The sequence below is a fragment of the Pezoporus occidentalis genome, unplaced genomic scaffold (genome assembly GCF_034315485.1).
Source record: "Pezoporus occidentalis ecotype Australia unplaced genomic scaffold, CSIRO_AGI_Poc_V1 ctg70, whole genome shotgun sequence".
Lineage (NCBI taxonomy): Eukaryota > Metazoa > Chordata > Aves > Psittaciformes > Psittacidae > Pezoporus > Pezoporus occidentalis.
This window is the reverse complement of record NW_026916053.1, coordinates 1772954-1793889: the sequence shown is the minus strand read 5'-3', so window position 1 is coordinate 1793889 and position 20936 is coordinate 1772954. Positions and strand designations below refer to the sequence as shown.

The 20936-nt window shown below is 54.0% G+C and overlaps 3 protein-coding genes across 5 annotated transcripts in view; 1 reads left to right on the top strand and 2 right to left on the bottom strand.

The window, feature by feature from the left end:
• STK4 (serine/threonine kinase 4) overlaps window positions 1–1767 on the bottom strand; it is a 50035-nt gene extending 48268 nt beyond the window's left edge. The window contains exon 1 of the mRNA XM_062642238.1: window positions 1637–1767. Within this exon, the coding sequence (XP_062498222.1) occupies window positions 1637–1668 (32 nt within the window). The 5' untranslated portion in view covers window positions 1669–1767. The remainder of the gene's footprint in view (window positions 1–1636) is intronic.
• TOMM34 (translocase of outer mitochondrial membrane 34) lies at window positions 1652–5948 on the top strand. Its single transcript, XM_062642240.1, has 7 exons — window positions 1652–1934; window positions 2023–2122; window positions 2320–2472; window positions 3108–3265; window positions 3533–3677; window positions 4270–4396; window positions 4899–5948. Exons 1-7 carry the CDS (start codon window positions 1667–1669, stop codon window positions 4995–4997), a joined length of 1050 nt encoding a protein of 349 aa, XP_062498224.1. The 5' UTR covers window positions 1652–1666; the 3' UTR covers window positions 4998–5948.
• A 2589-nt stretch (window positions 5949–8537) lies between these two features.
• Window positions 8538–20840, bottom strand: PABPC1L (poly(A) binding protein cytoplasmic 1 like). 3 transcript variants are annotated; one of them, XM_062642102.1, is made up of 16 exons: window positions 20784–20840; window positions 19031–19242; window positions 18084–18277; window positions 17555–17670; window positions 16677–16816; window positions 16003–16097; window positions 15630–15767; window positions 15035–15130; window positions 13931–14191; window positions 13309–13399; window positions 12921–13049; window positions 11657–11796; window positions 11246–11339; window positions 10337–10467; window positions 9496–9584; window positions 8538–8901 (listed from the first exon to the last, which is right to left on the bottom strand). In XM_062642102.1, exons 2-15 carry the CDS (start codon window positions 19221–19223, stop codon window positions 9501–9503), a joined length of 1902 nt encoding a protein of 633 aa, XP_062498086.1. In that variant the 5' UTR covers window positions 19224–19242; window positions 20784–20840; the 3' UTR covers window positions 8538–8901; window positions 9496–9500. The 3 variants fall into 3 exon arrangements, 2 of the variants coding, with proteins under 2 accessions (XP_062498086.1, XP_062498087.1); XM_062642103.1 differs by lacking the exon at window positions 8538–8901 and having other exon boundaries at window positions 9547–9660; XR_009969145.1 differs by lacking the exons at window positions 8538–8901; window positions 9496–9584; window positions 10337–10467; window positions 11246–11339; window positions 13309–13399.
• Window positions 20841–20936: the final 96 nt, after the last annotated feature.

Sequence of the window (20936 nt, the reverse complement as noted above, 5' to 3'; positions counted from 1 at the left end):
CAACAAAACCAAAACAACACAAAAAACACCCAAAAAAAACCTCCAAATGCCCCAAACCAGCTTTTACAAGTTTCTGAAACACACAAACTCATTATTCTCAGAGTTTTCAGAACTTACTGGTCTCACAGCGAGCAGCACTTAAAATGAAACATGCGTGGTTGCCTGCAACTGCAAGTAACTACTGAAAGCTCTCACTGCTTTAAAGATCATGACTCCACCACAGGACATGCGAATTTTCATACTAAATATATTTTCTCCCCAGTTTCTTAAACAGAATGAGAAACTACTCACTGACCCCCGGCTATTATGTTTACGTACAAAAGCCATACAGGAGGTGCAGCTCACGCATGGAGTATATACAATGGCTTCCTGAAGCAAAGGAAACATAAAGAAGCAGACTCAGGAAGTGGTGAAATACTGAAGCAGTCACTAGCTCCCCTGCAAAGATAAGCATTAACCAACAGAATGTTACTTGTCCTTGTGAGAACGTGGAAGGAGAAAGGGCAGGGAAGAGGAGGAAAGGGAAAAAAACCTGCACGCATCAGTGACCACACAAGCCACCACTTCCAAGGAGCCCAAAAAGCAGTGATGCAAAGGACAAATCCTTTTGAGTGCCATTAAGATGAGGTCCACATCCGATTAAAACAAACAAGAAAAGGCTTTTCACAAACCAAACACAACAACCGGACAACTTCTGCTTGCATCAAACTGCCTCGCTTCTGCTGCAGTGCAGGAGCACATTGACTCTGCACTGCCCAGGTGGTCCTGCGCGCTCGCTGCTGTCAAAGCCACCTCTGCCTCTCCACGGGGTGTTTATACAACACGGATAGAACAGCAACACAAACCCCGTCTCGCCTAAGCCGTTATCCAGATCTATTCTGAATCACCTTCCAGTCAAACACCGGCCTAAGCAATTAGAGAACAAAACCAGATTCTTTAATAGGAGACACGCTGCTGGTTTGTTTAACAAAAGAAGACTCTCACTGCAGGCGGGAGCCAGCAGCTTCCTTTGTTCGCTGCCCAAAGCGCTCCCCGGGACCCAGCTGCAAGCCACCGATAGCATTCTGACAGACGGACGCTCATTCACACTGCCGCTGACTCCAGATGAACCCCGTGCAGCCCTGCTCCACTGCCGCCTGGCCTCCCGAGATACGGGGCTCACGGCTTCATACAAAGATCGCCCCGAAACCCCTCAGAGAACCGGGTCCGCTCCTTGCTGGCGTGACTGGGCTCGGGACGGTGACAAACCCGCGCTAAGCTCACCCAAAGAGCTGGAAAAGTAAGCAACCGCGGGCTCAGCCGCTACACCAGCGCGCCCTCGGTACAACCACGTTAACCGGAGGGAGCTTCCGCAGCCGCCGGACGCAGCGTCCTCTCCGCTACCTCACTTGAAGCCATTTTTCCACCACCTGAGCCCAGCGCTGTCCCAGCACGGACCTACCGGCGCTGCCCCGGTGCGAAGCGACCAAAGCCGACAGCCCCGGCCGCCTCCCTGCAGCTCGGGGCCGGTGTGGCAGGAGCCCAGCGCGGCCGCCCCGCTCCCGCTGGCGTGAGGCCCCGCACCAACACCCCTCAGGTCCGGGACCGACCGCAGCGCGGCACCCCCGCTCCCCGCAGGGATAACCCCGCCGCTCACCGGCGCGGGTTCCGCAGCTGCACCGCCTCCATGGCGCTGCGGGCGGCGGTCGCTCCTCCGGCCGGTCACTCCCTCACCCCTCCATGGCACCGCCGCTTCCGCCCGCCGCCGGAAGCCAGCGGGGAGCGCCCGGCCCGCCCGGGCAGAGAGGGGCGTTCCCGGCCCGGCGCGGGCAGCAGCGCGATGGCGGCATCGCCCAGCGACCTGCGCCGGGCCGGCAATGAGGAGTTCCGCCGCGGGCAGTACGGGCCGGCCGCAGAGCTCTACACCCGTGCGCTGGAGCTGCTGGAGGCCGCAGGTACGGCACAGCCCAACCCGGGCCGGGCGGGGGGCGGGCAGCGGGCGGACCTCGGCTCAACACCTCTCTCGCTTGTGCCCCGGCGCAGGGGAGGCCGCCGCCGAGGAGCGGAGCGTGCTGCTCGCCAACCGCGCCGCCTGCCGCCTTAAGGACGGCGCCTGCAGTCTCTGCGTTGCCGACTGCAATAGGTGAGCGCCGGTGGGGCCCGCGGCGGGGCCGGGGCTGGGGCTCGTTCTCTCGCTTCCCCACCGGTGGAAAGGGCGGGAGGCACGGCGGGGAGGGCGACCGGCCCGGAGCAGCGCCGGCCTGGGCTGGCGCATCGTGCCGGGGCTCCCGCAGCGCCCGGGCTGACGCCGTCCCGGCCGCTCTCTCCTCTGTGCCGCAGCGCTCTCGATCTGGTTCCCTTCGGGATCAAGCCACTCCTCAGGCGGGCAGCGGCGTACGAGGCTCTGGAGAGGTACCCGCAGGCCTACGTGGACTACAAGACGGTGCTGCAGGTGGACTGCTCCGTCCAGGCGGCACACGATGGTGTCAACAGGTAACGCTCTCTGCAGGCAGCACCCAAAGGCTTGGGAGCGCGGCAGCGCGGTGAGCCATGCGTTGCTTCTGCCACTGCGTCAGGAGCAAGGTGGGTCCCAAGCACACGGGTGAAGCAACAGAGGCCTCTGATGCTTCATACAGGACCTGGCCGTGCTCCACTTGTCTGCTAGTGCCATTAGCTCCTTACAAGATTCTGGTGGAGGGGGGAGGAATTAATTCCATGGGGTTGTTTCTGCTTTGCTCAGTGCCTGGTTTAAAGGAAATAATCATCTGCATGTTCCAGCACCCTGTCCTTTAAGCCTCCCTGTGCTGACGGGGGTTACAGGCTGTTGTTATCCTTTTCTCTGCCTGGACCTGTCTACTTTACTTCATCGCTTGCCAGACTGAGGAGTGACACACAAGTCTCTCTCTTGCCTGAGCTCTAACAGTCTTGCCCTATGATATTTTTAGCCCTGATGATACAAAGGTCCTTTCATTACTGTCCTGGCTGTAGAAGGAATTTAGTTTAGATGCACGTGTAAAGGGATTACTGGAGAGATGCTGTTCTTGATACATGAGCCAGGTTAAAAAGGGACTGGCTACTGCATGACCTACCCTGCCAGCAGACGGGTGACTGCCAGCTCTCTCTTGCAGGATGACTAAAGCCCTCCTGGAGAAGGATGGTGTGAACTGGCGCCAGAAGCTCCCACCAATCCCCACAGTCCCCATTTCTGCCCAGACGAGGTGGAGCGCTCCTGCTGGAGCCCCTGGGGCAAACACTCCTCCTGCAACTGCACCGCAAAGAGAACCAGGTGAGAGTGAGCCCTTGGGCAGGGCAGAGAGCCCTGCGGCTCAGGAGGGTGGTGAACAAGAGTGCTGCCACACCGGCTTGGTGTGCCTGCAGCTGGGGCTGAGGCCTGGAGAAATCTGGGCCTGGTTCTGCCACAGCCTTTTCTGTTGATTCTGAATTCTATGATGTTTCTGTGTCTCACCTCTGGTATGGGGATATTTGCTTTCTGGGAGGCTGTGCTGCTCTTGCCTACTTTATAGCATTCTGTATTCTTTCATGCTGTTTCCAGACAAGGCTGCTGCTAACTCGGAGAGAGCTCGCACTCTGAAGGAAGAAGGAAATGAACTTGTAAAGAAAGGAAACCATAAGAAAGCAGTTGAGAAGTACAGTGAGAGTCTGAAGCTCAACCAGGAATGTGCAACTTACACCAACAGGTACTACCCCTCTCATTGCCCCAGAACTCACTGCTCCTGGCCCTTATAAAAGTCATCATGGTACTTGTGACAGAGCTGGCTAATGTTTACTCCCAAACAAATGAATAAAACAAAAGCACCACACATGTTCACCCCAAGTGCAGTCTTCCCTGTAGTTTCTATAATGTTCTGTGATCAGGTACTACAAAAGCCCTTGGAGGTGCTCAGGGATTTCCCCCTTTAATGCTTGTCTGCCAGGACTGCGGTATTTTGAGTAGTGTCTGATGCCCCATGAGCCACAAATTGCAGACTGCTATAAAGTACTTTTAAGGCAATTGCTGCAAGCAGAGCACATCTGGCTAATGTAGACAGGAACCTGCATATTGAAATACAGGTTCTTAGTTTTAGAGCGGGTTGCTCTGAAAATCCTCTTTATTTTCCAGACTGAAAAACTCCTTTTTCTTTTTTCATGCTTTTAACTGAAACTTGAGCTCAAGGAGTAAGATGACATAACGGTTTTGGAGTCCAGCTTTGTGCTGAGATCTGCTACATGTGTTGCAGCAGCAGATGCTGCTTTTAGCCAGAGGTCTCTAACTAGGTATCTGTATTGCAGAGCACTCTGTTACCTAACTCTGAAGCAATACAAGGAGGCAGTAGAGGACTGCACAGAAGCTTTGAGATTAGATCCTAAAAATGTTAAGGCGCTCTACAGGCGTGCTCAGGCACTGAAAGAACTGAAGGTAAGTCAGGAGGTTTTGAACACTTCTAGGCTGTTCGTGCATGATCAGAACCAGAGATGCCCTTTAGAACTTGTTTCTGTGCTAGACACTATCTGCTGTCAGATAGCTAGGACCTGTACTGGCTGAGGGGGGATTTTCTTTCACATCACTATTTGCTATTTGTCTCTCGTGAGTTTCTCAGTGTCAGGTCCTGCTTCTGGAGATGCTGAAAGCAGCTACATGTGTAGAGTTTTATCTCTTCATGTCTGCTGAGAGTTTCTATAGGCAGTACTGGATGACATATTGTATTCATGTTGGACTTGGAATCCACTTGAGTGACAAAATTGTCTTCTCGGCCCTAGTTTGAACATGTTTTAGAACAGCTACACTGATGCCAGTGCTTAAGCAATTACAGAGAGGGAGTCACAGGCTTAGTTGTGTTACGTTTGCCTCTGTTGCTGGGTAGTAATTCCTTGGACTGAATTTTTAATACATTAACACTTCAAAAATATTCTCATTCTAGGATTTCAAATCAAGTATTGCAGATATCAAGAGCCTGTTGAAAACTGAACCAAAGAACACAGCTGCACTGAGATTACTGCAGGAACTGAACAGAGCCTAGAGTAACCAAGCAACGAGGAAAGCTTTGTTTTCCACCACAGAAGAAAGCTTTTTCCCTTCTGGTGTTGTTACAGGGACCAGTCTTAATCAGGATCAGTACTGAAATCCATCATCCACTGCTGCTGAGATGTAACAAGTTCTGTGCCAGCACAATGAATGTTAAGACACACAATCTGTATCAAACTCTTTATTATCTGGTTCTAAGATCATTCAGTTTTAATGCCCCTCCCTCAGAGGCATATAGGTTAACTTCCCTGTAACCATCAGCCTCAGGGACTCTTTTCCATGTTAGCTAAGATGCATGTGACGTGGCTGTTCTCTTTCTGAAGAGCTGCAGAGATTTTATTTGTCCTTATTCAGGTGACAGTTCTGCTGCATTTGTGCTGCTGCTACTTAAATGAGGTTGCTGCAGTCGCCCTAGCACCACGCACCATTCTTAGAACAGGCACAGTTACTTGCATAGGGCTGAGCTTGTTCTCTCTCCCAGTTGGTGCCTGCTGGCCCTCAGCTGAGTTTCTTCTGCTTAGTGTGGCTGGGCAGTGTTTACAGTAGCAACTTTCTTTTAATTAATCTGCACATTTAAGGAGATAGCAGCAAGTGAAGCCTGCCTTGTTACACTGTGCACTACTTCTTTAAGATTATGGGTGCTTGGCGATTTTACAATTGTTATTTTGGGTTGGTTTCCTGTGTTTTGGGTTGGTTTTTTTAAACCACTCTAGCTCCTCTGTGCCTTTTGGAGCAGTTGCTACATGGTGTTACAGGGAGGGGGATATGCAGTAACTTCCCAGTGAGGCCTGGCTTACTACTTTGATGCATGTTTATACTTTTTGTGCTCTTCTGCTTATCTGGTATTGATGGCACTGACTTGAAATGGTAGGTGAAGAGATACTTGGAGCTATCCTGTAAACCATTAAAACTGTTTCACATTAAAGCCATGTTTATTTTCACTTTAGAGCTGTGTTTGTTATGTGACTGATGGTATAGGGGAACTGGAACATTTTAACCACTTCATACCGTCCCCCCCACTTTTGTCAGAGGGCTTCAGTCACTGCTGTATAGTGCCTTGGCTGTGTCAGTGACAGTCCATGAACGTTTCTAACAATTGCTCAGCTTTGCACACTGTGCATGGATAGGGTACTTTAAATACTAAGTCGAGATGCTGGACAACACTAGAGCTGAGCAAACTTACAGTACAGACCGGGAGCCAGAAGCTAGCTCTTAAGTCAGGGTTCAGATACCTTTGTTTCCCACCTTACTTCTCCCAGGAGCCAATGTTTCAGGCAGGTACCCCACTGAAGTAAATTTAGGAAGCAGGCAATCCCTCTAATGCCAGTAAAGACAAAAACATCAGGCTAAGGTAAGAAGTTAAGTAGCTTTTTGTAGGTCCCAGGGCTATACTCCATCAGCTGGAATGGCCAGGGCTTAAAACAACTCACTGAGGGGCACAGATCACACCAGCTCCCATGCAACCAGTGCTTGCTGAGCTCAAAGCAAGTAAGTGTGATTGATAGATTTCAGGGTGGGGAAGCACAGGACAGAGCTACACAGATAAGCAGAGGAAGGTCACAGAATACAGCAGGAAGATTGGCTTCACTTAGTGAACAGCTGTCCTTTTAACAGCCCTGCGGTTATCTGGAGTGGCAGATACCTGCACTGTTTAGCCATTTGTGACAACACCTCTAAGCAGCAGCATTCACCTCTTCCCTTCTCAGCAGCAGCACTGCTTTTTTGTACCTTATCTCTAAGACTTTCCCCCCACATGCCCGCAGGTAGACAAACATGAAGCAATGAGTCTTGTTTTGCTCAAAGTTCAGGGTCACTTATGCTGCTATCTCCCTTTCTGTTCTAGCAACAGTGCTGCTGTCCATGCAAGACACTTCTCAGGCACACAGCAGTAGCACTGTCTACATGGGCAGCCAGTGTTTGTCACAGAGGCAAGCCTTCATCCACCCCTTGCAAAAGCCACAGCAGCTGTTCCAGACTGGAGTCCCCAGATCTCCAGATTCACATTTGCATCGCTGCTCCTGCCTCAGCTCTCTAAAGCCTCAGGCTTCCCTGAGGAGTTCAGGTAGGAAGCTACTCTGCAAACCAGTTCTCCAGTACACATGGGGACCCAAGCTACAGCTGCACCTTTTCTGATAAGCCTTTTAAAGCCCCTGGTCCTTGTTCACATCCTTTCTTAAGCTATTCTGATGTCCCTGTGTTCCTTGGTCCCATTCTCTGCATTCCCTTTAGATTCACAGCAACCTTCTCCAGCCAAGCCGTCATTCAGTACACCTGAACCTCCCTATTACACTGGCAGACAAGCCAGTCAACAGCAGGATGCACCCCTACAGTTCCCCTCCAGCTCCTCATGTGCATTACACTCATGAAAATATTTAGTTTTCCTTTAGGGATAAAGCATGAAAGCTTCCAGACAGTTACGCTCTGGGACAAATAACCAATGAAGGTCTTGTACAGCAAGTGGATTCAAGTCCTTTATAAGCATCTCACTGAGAAGGAGATACCTAAATAATGCAGTTAAGGGTGAGGTATCCACTATGTGGAAAATAAATATGGAGGTCAGAAGAACTGACAAAATAAAGGCAAGAAAAAGGAATGATGAAAAGCTGCAGGGCAGAGCCCCAGCCGAGCAGACGCTGTGCAGGAAGAAGTGTGTAAGCAACTCTATTAAAACACTGGAAGGAAAACAAGGGGTAGGAGGGATGACTCAGCAGCAGGTTGAGCTGACAGTATGATACAGCACAGAAGGAAGATTGAGACAGCAACACCAGCACACAAGGTGGGTGGTGCTGACGGAGGTGTGCTCCTGTCAGCTCAAGGAAGCAGTCAAATAAGGACAATGCATCGCCAGTCTCAAGCACCACGAAGCATCTAGGGACTGAAATTCCTTTCTTAAATAGGAGGAGCAGAACATAAAGGCCAGGATGCTGACAGCAACATGCTCTGGGAGAGGCCCAGGGAGCAGAACACAGTAATAATGGATCTCAGCTGCAAGCAGGGAGCATCCCAATGGGATGATGCAGGTTTGAAGGTTTTCAGTCCCATCAGTAACTCCTTGAAACCACTGGTCAGGAACACACAGAGGAGAAGCAGCTTTTGATTTACAGCTACTCCACAGTACCTCAGAAGCTGGGTCCCATGTACCAGACACACACATGGTAGGGTGAACAGCAGAACATACTTGGTGCCAGTACTCCTGCAGGCATACAGGGTCCATTACAAAAGGAAAACCACAGGAAGATAATGCCTTTCAAAAGGAAGTTAAAACCAGCTATCTAGAAAGGATAAAACCCATGAAGGTTGTATGAAATTTGCTTAAAGCCATCCTCCTGGAGTCAGGAAGGACAAGGAGACCCTGGTGGTTGGACATTCATTACTTAATCCTGTATGTCCCCTCCCACCAGCTCTCAGGACTGCTGCTCCACCAGCATCACAAGCTTCAAACACTAATGACAAGCAGCCTGACTCCAGTCCATCCCTCCACCTGCATGAAACAGAGAAAAGTATTTACTGGCTTTCTGCAAAGGAAACTAACCCATTTGTTGAGGGGTGAAAGCATCAATTCTTTATTAGTGCCAGCTACAAGAACAAATAAAACTACCAAACCCAATAAGTTCACTAAAATGATGATTCACCATCACTTGTCATTTCCTGGGCAACTGAACCAGGCTGGGTTCCACACTACAGTTTGCTATGTGCTTTCAGGGGAAACAAGAGAATTAACAGGGGTAATTTCTTTATAGGTACAGGAGGAAGCAATTGGCAAGGTTTACGATACACGCAGGAAATAGGATGGGGCACTGAAGATAAGCCAGAGTCGCTGTACAGGCACGATTCCAAAGGCACGGTGGGGTTGCTGCTGCTGTTCTTCAAAGGCAACGTTCTCAGGGCTCTCTTGAAGACTACAAGAAACAAAAGAACCCACATATGCAATTTTCAACTGCTAGGAAGTTTTCACTCAGACAAGATGAAATTCAGCTGCACGTGGGTTAACACAGGGCTTCCTTGTGACCACAAGGCAAGAAATATTCTATTCAAAGGAGTGCATGAGTCTGAATTGCTTGTTGATGTGTCTGTCCCAGCCTCAACAGCAGGGGCAGCTCTCCTGATGAAGTCCACACGAATATGTTGTAGGGTATCGACTGATAAGGGTCTACAAAAAAAAAAACACTGGGAAGTCCCAGGAAAGATTGTGCTGGTCCCCACTAGAGCTACAGACAGGTCTTTTCCGATCTTCCTTCCTGGTTGCACAGACATTGCTCTCATCAATATAGAAAAAGCCCCCACAGAACCATGTCTCTGCAGTATGATTAAGTCTGGAAAATGAAGGCTGCAACTGAAGAAACGGGATATTACAAAGATACTCAGGATGCTCCTCAAGCCTTACCCTGGTTTGGTTCCTGGACAAGGAACCCAATGCCCAGTTCCAGAGGCAGAAACCGGAGCCCCTGAGCACACCACCACCCGGTGACACCAGCGGCAGGTCCTGCACCTACCTGGGTTACTGCAGGAACAACCCAGCGCTGCCCTTGTGCGAGGTCTCTGTGGCCTGGTGTGCCTGGAGAACAGCGACCGCCTCCTCAATCTTACAACAGAGCACAAGAGGGGAGGGAGTTGAGTTGCTCCAGTGTAGGAGCGCGCTTCCCAGGGAATTCCAGGTCCTGATCTGGCACATAAAGGACTTCAATAATGATGATAAATTCCAAGCCCGCTACTTCTGCAGGAGACTGATCAGCCTGAAGACCTCTTCTGTGTCTTCCCTAGGGAAATGCTGGGGCACCTCACCTTTCCTATAGGAGTCAGAACTTGGCCAGAGAGAAATCGGACTTCTCCATAGGCAAAACTGAAGGAACCCAGGCTCCTTTAAAAATCCTCAATGAAAGGATGAAAGTGAGCCCTGCCTCCCCGGAGCAAAGTGGAGATGCAGTCAATTCATTGCAACTGTTTTGATGGAAACCAAAGCAAAATATTCACCAGGATTAAGGAGGAAGCTGAAGACGCTGCAGGCAGGCAGCGCTTGTCTGGGTTCTATTCTCGGGAAAGATCACATCCCCATCTCCTTCAAGGGAGCACCTGCCCTGCTTTCCCCCCCTCTCACTTCCCAGCACTTCCCTGTGCTTTTAAGGAGCTGCTCGGAGCTTCTCCTCTTTCTGAAGCGGGGCACGGGGTCGGGCACTGGGTGCAAATCAATCAACCCGGGGCCCTTCCTGCTCATTTTTCACTTAACCCCCCCAAACCAGCAGCTACTTCTCTTCCCACTCTTCTTATGGGCCATGATCACCTTGCAGCAGCAGGGAGTTAGCCCTTTGGGATGTGATGTGTTTGATGCCTCCTTACCTTGGAGTGCAGGGAGTCGGGTGATTCCAGGAGCAGCAGCAGCTCAGAGTTGTCTATTTCCAGCAGCATCCCAGTTATCTTGCCAGCTAGCGTGGGATGCATGGCATGGATCAGAGGGTAGAGGCGCTCACCTGCTCCAAACAGCAGGGAGGACATCAGTGCTGTTCAAGAACTCCGGCATTTCCAAACCCAGTGCAAGCCCTCCTGCCCTCCCACTTCTGTCCCTTTAACTGAAAAGGGATACAAGGATGGTGATGGAAAAAAAAAAATCACTGCTCATGAGCAAACTTCAGCATCTCGCAGCAACAGTGTTTGCAGGCAGGGAAGCAGCTGGATGAAGCCAGGCAGCAGCAGGCACTGCCATAGGAGCAGGGCAGTGGAATGGTGTATGCTGCCCATGCTGCCTACCGGCGTGCATGTGAAGGGACCTGTCTCTGCAGGAGCAGTTTCTTCCCAGGCAGAGCAGGGCAAGCACAAGCTGCGAGACCCCTCCAACACCATGGCACAGTCTGCTCCACCACTGGGAGGCCAAACAGCACCCAAAGCCCACAAACTATATAGCAGAGCTGACCCTAACCCCTGCAGCAGTGATGCAGGATGGCTCGGGGTTCAAATCACAAACTCCCTGGCAGCACAGAGCCCTGCTTCTCCTGCAGAGCTTCAGACGCTGACTGCCAGGCAGCTAATACAGACAAGGAGCGAGTTTGCTGCTTCCACACCCTTCAACAGAGCCTGAATTCATTAATGTCTAGTTTGTGTTTTTCTTTAAGCAGCATCTCAGACCAATCCCACACAGTTCTACAGCTTCTCCTAGCAGCTACACTTTCCCTGGTGCATCCAAGTCCACATGGCCTCGCACGCACAGCCTCACAGCTGAGCCTACTCCAGCACAGCAACCGTGACACCCACCTATCATTTGCTTCTGCTCCTGAGGAGGGGCTGCTGCAAGCATGGATGCTGTCAGGGGCTCCTGCCCCTGGACGTGCACAGCAGGTTCTCCCACCTGGAGAAGAAACAGAAGAGCAGCAATCAAAGGCTGGAAGGGATGCGCGAGCTACCTCGCTTGCAGGAAGGGTATTTCACCCTTCCGAGATGCTGATGCAGGCTCTGGCATTGCCTGTTTGCATCCAAACACCAGCTTCCAGGCAAGCTGAAGCCAGGCATCACAGCAGTGTGGCTACTGGATCCACAGCCCCAGTTACCCCAGCAGCTCCCTGGGAAGGATCCCTCCCATTGGCATAGACAGGGCCATGGGGCTGCCTGGGGTCTGCAGCCACTTTAACCCAGAGCAGGACCAGGACTGATGCACGTTGTGGTTACCTGCGGGGCCACCACAGGCGACATGTGCCCCATGGGCTGGATGTTCCTGACGGCTGAGGAGTACTTGTACTGCGGGGTGCTCCGCGGCAGGGTGGGCGACAAGGGCACCCGAGTGCTGACCGTCTGCGTCCCGATGTTGGCTGCAATGGGACAGGAACATGAGTAAGGAGGAGCCTCTTAAACACGCCTGCGCCCGAGGAGGCTGAAGCCACCAGGGCAGCGCGCTCAGGCAGAGGGCCTGAAAAACACCCTCCTGGGCTCAAAGCAGCCTCCAGATGAAAGGCAGCTTCTCCAGGACTGGCAGGGCACAGCCACCCAGCCCAGGCTGGTCTGACTGCACAGAGGGCAGAGAACTGGCAAAGGCACCCACACCTCATTGCCTAAGCTCCAGAAATACCCCAAGGTCCTTTGACAAGGACAAAGGGAGGGGACAAGCCAAGGACAGTCCTGATCCCACCACTCAGTTCATCAAGAAGACCCCCAATGCCAGAGATGACTTGGGCTAAACCACACAAAGCTGGGGCTGCAGGGGATGCTGCCCCACCAGGCAGTTCTATGTTCTGGGGGACATCAGACCTTCACCCACCCACCAGCTGAGCAGCTTCCACTCTGCACTACTCAAACCTCCCCTCAAAGCCCGTCCACAGAGGAGCCCAGCAGGGGCTAACACTGCAAGCCCTGGCGAGCATCCTCCTCTTCCTCACTCACACAAAGGCAGACACAGGGTTGCAGCACTCTGGGGGTGAGGAGTGCTCTGGGTCACATCCCCAGCCCTGCAGGAGCACAGCCATGTGATGCTGGCACAGTGGAGGGGACACCAGGACAGCACAACCAAGCACTGGGCATACCAGCAAGGCCTGGTTCTCAGGCCACAGCTCCAAACAGCTCTAAGGTGAACGTGTTCTACTGGAGGCTTGGCCTTGGCAGCAGCCTGCGAGAACCTCTGCTCCTGCCCAAGAGGTCCCAACCTCCACCTCAGGGTGCCGTGTCTGCATCACCATCATCTTCACTGAACGTACTCAGTGAGCAGCAGCCAACAACACCAACCTACATATTAGAGACCCACCCCACTACCTGAAAGACCACAACCTCCCCCCAGAGTTACACACTTATTTACTACAGGCACTGCTCCAGTCCCACCACATCCACGGGCACCATCCAGGCTCCTCCACGAGCACTCCCACAAACCAATCCATGCTGGGGAGCAGACCCAAGCTCACAACAACCTCCCTTGCCAAGGGTGATGTCCGAGCTGGGTCCTTACCCACTCTCTGTGCCTGGGGGGGCACACGGGGCACTTGGGTGGATGCCTGTCTCATGGTGCTGATGTTGGACAGCAGGCGCCGGGGCTGCACGGCAGCTCTCAGGATGGGAGTAACTGCAGGATACGCTGCTGTAGAGATGGAGTGTGATTAACAAAGGCAGCATAAGGCATGGACGGATGTGTGACTGCAGTGGGGGAGAAGCTCGGGAGCACCTCACCTCTGGGGTCAATCTAATGCCTTATCCCCCAGGGCCCATCACCGTGACCCCTGCACCAAACCCTTGTGTACTTCTCCAGGCAACAGCCCCTCGTGGATTCACACTTTGTGCTGCATTTAGAGACCCCCGGTGCCCAACTGAGGCCAGCCCATCCCAAGAGCCTGACTCACGGGGAGGCCGGGAGGGCTGCGCACTCCAGCGAGTGCCAGGACGGACTGGGACAACTGGGCTGGAGCTGTAGAAGGTAGCTCTGGGTGGTGGCTGGGAAAGAACACATTATCCAAGGTGACTTGGGAGCAGAGCTGAGCCACGTCTAACCCAGAGCATCCCAGCCGCTGCCGCATGGCCCGCAAGCCAAACACAGGCTCTGCAGTGTGCCAGAGCACTTGAAAGATCAACCTCCAGCCCTGCTGCCTTGTGTCCTCCAGCAGCTCCACTTATCTCCTCCTCACAGGCTCTGGTACCTCTGTAACCCTTCTCCCTCCCCTCATTTCACCAGCAGACCTGTTCTCCATGCTCACACCCTCCCACCAAACTCCTCCTTGGTTCCCTCCTCTGAGGTGCAGTCAGTAGCTGCTAAACCTGCAGTCCATTGCCTGGGGCACCTGCATCCCACCAGCATTTTGGCAAGCCCTGCTGCTTATGGGGAGCCCTGGTGCTGATCCCACCAATCCCATATGTCAGTCTGCACAACCCAAGAGATGCTCCTCAGCCCAACTGCCACCTCCCTCCTCAAGCCTAGGGCAAATCCTGGTCCCTGTGTGATGCTGCCATTCAGCATTAGGTACTCACCGGAGGAATAGGGGGTAAGAAGTACCCCGGCTGGAAAGAGCCCAAGAGAGGGCCAGGCAGGGCCCTCATGGTGGCTAATCTCTGCATGTACTGGTTGGTGAGGATTGCTTTCCGCTCCTCTTTCCTTTGAGCGAGTGCAACGTAGAGAGGCTTAGTGCTGACAATCCGCCCGTTCATTTCTGTCACGGCCTTGGTAGCCTCTTCTGGGGAGGAAAAACATACAAAGCCAAACCCTTTGCTGTGGCCACCCTCTGTCATCACCTAAAATCAGATTAGAACAAGACAGCTAAGTCCACAAGTCACTGCAGCACCCGCAAAGCACAGCGCACTGGGAGGGGGGACTTGGGACCTGCCAGCTACAGGCACCCCATTGCGGCCCCCAAGTGCAGGGTGGGATGGTTGGGGCTGCACAGGGAGGATTCCCTGTGGAATGGGAAGATTTTCTTGGGAAAAGCAGCAGGTTTGGGAAGTGAAGGCGGCAGAGTCTGGGCCAGCCAGAGACCTGCAGCTTCTGATCTTCCAGAGGGTCTGTGCCCCAGCCCCACAGGACCCATGGGTCAGCAATGCTCCAGTGCTTAATGCTGCAGGAGCCAGCACGGTTTGGGTTCAGTGGGACACTGTCCCTGGCAGCTGGCAGGCTGCAGGTAGCTGACCTTAAAGCCAGAGCATCCCTCTGCACCCATGGGCACAGCCTTCAGGAGAAGGCTGACACCAGTCTTGGTGGCAAGACTGCCACTTTGATGGTTCTCCAATAGACAAAACCCCAGCCTGTCACCCTGCTCTCCTCAGACAGAGGTGGCTTGTGGGTCATTTCCTTTTGCAGCAGTGTCCCACGGTCCCAAACCACAGGGCAGCTGTGCAGCGTTCAGAATGATGTGGCTTTAAGGTCCCACACCCTGAACCTCACCAGGGCCGGGGAAACTCAGCAAAGCTACAGAGCATTCGCTGCACCAACAAGCTCGCAGGACAGCGTGGGGTACAAGGGGCAGGGCTTCACACTTGGCTTGGGATACAAGCCATCAGCAGGGACCTGCAACTCAACAGGATAACAATCCCAATCCATTCCCAAGGGCTGAGAGCACCCCATGAGCCCCAGTCGCACACCTTGGCGCTGGTGATGGTGCCGTATGGAGAGAATTCCTTCCTCAGCCTCTCGTCATCTATCCCATCATCCAGGTTCTTCACATACAGGTTGACCCCCTGCAAACAGGCAGAAAAGCGCCTTAGGCTCGTGAAGTTTATGGCAGCTTTTCAAGCTGGAAGCTTGTTTCACAGGCAGCTCAGCCAGAGGACGGGACATCCCACTAACAAGAGGAGTCAGAACCACATGTGTGCTCCACTCACAGGTGAGACACCCCGAGTGAAGAGGCACCCAGACCATGGCTAGGAAGCTGCTCCAAGACCTCAGGAAGCTGCCTTGTTTCCAGACTAATATTTTAGTTTCTGGAAAAGAGCAGCCCCATTTGTTCACTGACCAACATCCTCTTGGGTTTAGATCTCTCTCCTCTTTCCCAATACTACTTCCCAGCACATTACAAGGCAGTGACTGGACCCTTGCACAGATGTTTAACTGCAGAAAGGACCCAGCACGCTGGTCTGCCCTGGAGAGCCCTGTGCTGTGCCCACAGGGTGCTTCTGGGTGCCCAGCGCCTGTTGCTGGTGCAGCCCTGCAGGACGGAGCATCCCGCTGTCCCCTTACCTGGTACCTGCTCACTCGCTCCTGCTTGATCTGCTCGAATTTCCTCTTCAGCTCGCTCTGCCGCTCCAGCCGCTTCTGCGCCCGGCCCACGTACACCATGCGCCCGTTGATCTCCTTCCCGTTCATGTCAGCCACCGCCTGCCAGCGCGGGGAAGGGCTCTGAGCACAGGGCGAGGCCAACAGCCACGGCTCTGCCCTTCACCCCCTGCCCCAGGCTGCCCCAGCCCGTCCTCCCCACCACATCCTGCCCATCCAGCCACCCCTGACAGCGCAGCACCCAGCCAAGCATGAAGCCAGTAAGGTCCTTTCCCTAGGGAGAGACATCAGCAGGCAACAAGCTCAGGTCTACGGCAGGCAGTGAGGAGCCTCTTGCCTTCTGGGCTTCTTCATGCTTCTCGAAGTTGACAAATCCAAAGCCCTTCGAGCGGCCGGTGCTGTCCATCATGACTTTGACACTTAGCGTCTTTCCTGCAATAGGGAAGGAAAGCGCCCGCCTGAAGGGTGCCCACCAAAGGGGTGCAGCACCAAGAGATGCCAGTGCAGTGAGGAGACTGGACGGTCATGGCAGCACGGAGGAGCCAAGTGGGAGGAGAGACAGCAGGATCCATGGGTTGGCACAGCACTAAGCGCTGTCACAAGAGGCAAGCTCCAGTAATGGACTAAACTGAAAACCCTTTTTGGCTTTAAATCCAGACCCAGCATCTCTCATTCCCAGGGCTCCCATAGCCAGATGACACGGTGGATTCAGGACAATTTAAAAACCTAATAAACAAGAAAACTCACTTTTGTTACCCAAGAAAGGAAAAAAAATTGTATTTTTTTTGTCAGGAGAGAACCCAATGCAAGTTTTCCTCCATCACAGCAGGAAAACTCATGTAATGTCCCAGTGATTTAAACCACTGTGCCCTTCAGCGAGGCAGTGTTTAAGCAAGTCAGATGCTGAGAGAAGGGGCTCGGTATTTCAAGCCCTCTCCCCCACTCTCTTTGCAATTGCCACAGCTCCACTTTATCCGCTGTGAGGATGCTTTCTCCCAGAACCCTGCTCACCGAATTTGGAGAATATTTCCCGCAGCCTGTCATCATCCATGTCATCCCCAAAGTTTTTGATGTAGACGTTGGTGAACTCCGTCGCTTTAGCCCCAAACTCTGCCTCGCGCTCTTTGCGGGATTTGAAATTGCCAACAAACCTGCAGGAGGAAAGGAAAGGGGCCTGAAACCCTCCCTGTTCCCTGCGGAGGGAAGAGGGATGCAGGCACTTCTGTCTTGGTACAGGCCAAGAGAGACCCCATCACCTCAGGCCGTGCTTTGCTCACCCCTAAACCCACCATGTGTTGTACATCCAGCAACTTCAGCACATCCCACTTCAGCGCTTCCCTGTCTAAACCCCACTTGGAGCTACTGAAACAGGGAGGGCAGTAACACAGGGCACAGCCCCACGCTGGGGATGTCACTCCAAAACTCCCACAAAGGATGCCACCAAGTGGCAACTCTCTTACTCCAAAGTATCCCCAAGCCCTTTGGGAAGCTGCTTGTCTCTGCGAAGACAGGGATATAGAGAATAAGATGATGCAACATTAATAGAGAGCTGATGAACAACAAAACCTCTTCCTGCCCAGATTATCTGATGCTGACAGACAACCATTGAGGACCAACCCTGCTTTGTGGGTGCTCTGCACAGCTCAGTGATAAAACACAGCCCAGGGCTGGACTCCTTCCCCAGCAGCAGGAATGGCTCCAAACCACTATCACACTTCCACCGGCACTGACCACAAGTGACTCACTGCCCTGGAACTGCTGTGCCCAGTGGGGATAGGACAGGAAAGCAGAGAGCAGCAGGAGGTGGTAGATCCTGAGCATGCACCAAGGCAAAGGAGGAGCAGAGCCGAGCGCAGAGCGGAGGGGACGCTCTCCTCTCCGGCACTTACACCTTCCGGTCATTGAGCAACATCCCATTCATGGTCTCAATGGCCCGAGTTGCTGCCTCGTGAGTCTCAAAGTGAACAAAGCCATAGCCACGGGATCCATTTTCATCACAAACCACCTACAGACACCGAGCGAGGTGGAGGCAAGAGGCAGACACTGGTTTTCTCCATGGCCACACAAGTAAGACACAGCAAAACCCACCCTCATCTCCCAGGGGCATTTGCCCTCCCCGACATCCCATTCCCAGGAGCTTGTGGCTCACCAAGACCCAAGCGCCACCGAGGCACTCAGTTCAGATAGAACACAAATGTATCTGTGCAGGCACTGGGAAGAAGAAGGGACCAAAGGAAAACCTCCTGTTTCCAGAGGAAACACAGCAGCGCCTTTTGGCTTCAAAGCAGGTGGGAATTTAGAGGAGACTTTGTGGGAAGCAAGACAAGAAAGTGACTTTAGCTGGCTAGAGCACCCTGCTGAGAACCTGGGGCAGCTCTGCAGCAAGCCCGTCCCTGCAGCGCCCGTGGGTGCGCGTACCTTGCAGGACAGGATGTTTCCGAAGGCAGAGAACGTGTCGTACAGGGCTTTGTTATCAATGGAGTCATCCAGGTTCTTGATGAAGACGTTTCCAACCCCTGACTTCCTGAGCCCGGGGTCCCGCTGGGACCACATGATGCGGATGGGACGGCCTTTGATCACTTCGAAGTTCATGGTGTCCAGGGCTCGCTCCGCTGGCAAAGAAGCAAACACAGGGGAGAGAAAAGGACAATAGAGACAGATCCCCTTCACATCTCACAGCAGCTGAGATGGGCACAGGAAGCAGGGATGTTGTTGGACAAGGGCTCATTAACCTGAACGGGCCAGGCTCTGCCTCCCAGGGCAGCAGGGCCAGGCAGGGGCTGTTCTCCTCCCCTCCAGCCACATCACTCCTTCCTTTTTAACTGTTATTTTAATCTCCAAAGCATGTCCGACTCCCATGCGATCACCCACTGCATTCCACACTCCAGCTTGGCAGATGTCAAACTCGTTTTCTTAGTACAGATTTTGGTCTCCAGGGCAACTAACCCAACACCTCCCCATCTCCAGCATGAAACACCTTTTGGTTACAGTTCTGTATCACTGTGATGCCTGCCAGAAGAGCCTTGCTTCGCAGCATGAGCCAGCTCATGGAGGGAGGTAACTCTTGCAAGGCACCTTCCTCAGCCCACAACCCCAAAGCCTGGTTGCTGCATCCTCTCCCAGTCCCTAAGAAGAGATGGGAGTGGGATTGGTCACCAGCTGAGAGCAGACTGGGATTAGTTAAAACCAAAACTCAACATCAGCAGATGCATCAGTCCAAGCCCCAACAGCTGATGGACACAACCATTCAGACAACTGCTCCTCCCTTTCCCACTGCCATCTCTTGCACATCCCCAAACCCCCCCTGCCGGGCAGCTCCTTGGGACTGTGTTACTGGGATCGTGACTGTGTTATTGGGCTCCTACCATCCACAGGCTGCTGGAAGTTGATGTAGGCATAGCCCAGTGATCGGCGCGTGGCGACGTCCCGGCAGACTCGGATGGACATGATGGGCCCAGCAGGTGAGAACTTCTCATAGAGCATGGCTTCGGTCACATCCGGGTGCAGGTCTCCCACGTAGAGAGAGGCTAAGGGGTAGCCAGGGCCGCTGGCGTTCATGGTGAACCACAAAGCTCTGCTGTGGAGGAACACAGACCCAAGGCTGCAGGGTGCAGACTGCACGCGGCAACCACAGACCCACACCAGGGCTGGCCCCACCACAGCAATGCAGTCCATGCCCTTCCCATCAGTAGGGCCAGGAATGTCTCAAGGATGCTGCAGTTCCTACGTTTTTAAGGGACACTTCACTGTTGGTGCAAAAGCTGAGCCGTGGTGATGCGCACATCACAGCCCTCACAACACCAGCGTCGGAGGGACACCACACACCACAGCCCCCGTTTGCTCCTTTCCCCACTCAAATCCCAAGAGAAATAAAATGGAGTTTAACTCCTCGGAAGGGAAGGAGCCCTTCTCCACCAGGGAATTCCATGTTAACTCCTCCCTCAGGAGGAGGAGAGGGAGGAAGCACCGGTTTGCTCTGATGCACAGTGCTGCCCAGGAGCAGCCCACCCTGCTGCCACCAATGCTCCCAGCACCTCCAGCAAGGCAAACACTGCTTTTTAACCAGCCCTTCCCAATTCCTCAGCTTGATGATGAGGTCCCCAACGCAGGAAAATCGATGCTCAGTCTCTCGCTGGTTTTAGTTGGGTACAAGCTTGTGCATGAAGATGACAGTCGCTGCTTGAGCCCCCTAGGGTGCTGCCTTACGGAATAGAAATGTAGCTGCTGCCCTAAAAGCTTCAAGCGCACTTTTGGGGCTCTTACCTTCAAGCTCAAAAGGCCCAAGACACCAATTAAGGTACCCTACGGATGCCCCAAATCACCGCACACACATAACAGAAGTGCATTAAACAATTCCTAAGTCCAAACCAGTGACCGCCGCGGGCAGGACAGCAAGAGCCGCGCACCAGCTCCGTGAGCTGAGCCAGCCCTTCGGGCAGCCACGATGGGACCCAGCCGGGCTCAGAGTAAAGGGAAAGAGGTGAAGAGGGAGGAGAGGAGAGGGAGAGGAGAGGGAGAGGAGAGGGAGAGGAGAGGGAGAGGAGAGGGAGAGGAGAGGGAGAGGAGAGGGAGAGGAGAGGGAGAGGAGAGGGAGAGGAGAGGGAGAGGAGAGGGAGAGGAGAGGGAGAGGAGAGGGAGAGGAGAGGGAGAGGAGAGGGAGAGGAGAGGGAGAGGAGAGGGAGAGGAGAGGGAGAGGAGAGGGAGAGGAGAGGGAGAGGAGAGGGAGAGGAGAGGGAGAGGAGAGGGAGAGGAGAGGGAGAGGAGAGGGAGAGGAGAGGGAGAGGAGAGGGAGAGGAGAGGAGAGGGAGAGGAGAGGGAGAGGAGAGGGAGAGGAGAGGGAGAGGAGAGGCAGAGCGCCGAGGGCACGCAGAGCCGCCCGGGCGGGGCGCACCCAGCAGCGCTGCGGGACCCGCGGCCGCCGAGCCCCTGCAGCGAAAGGGCTGAGCACAAACAGGCAGCGGCGGGCGGAGCCGCAGGGGAGCGAGGAGTGAGCAGCGACGACCCTGCCCTGCCCTGCCCTGCCCTGCCCGGCCCGGCCCGGCCCCGCCCGGCCCCGCTGCGCTCCACCGGAGACCCGGCCCCGGCTGGCACCGCCCGAGCCGGGAGCCCCGCACTCACGCCGAGCGCTCCGGCAGCCTGGGCTCAGCTCCGGTCACCGCTCAGCACCGCTCCGGCTGCGCCTGCCCGCACCGCCCGCCTCTTCCCGCGGCGGCGCCGAGGGCGGGCCCGCCCCGTCCCGCCCCATCCCGCCCCGTCCCGCCCCGAGCTGCG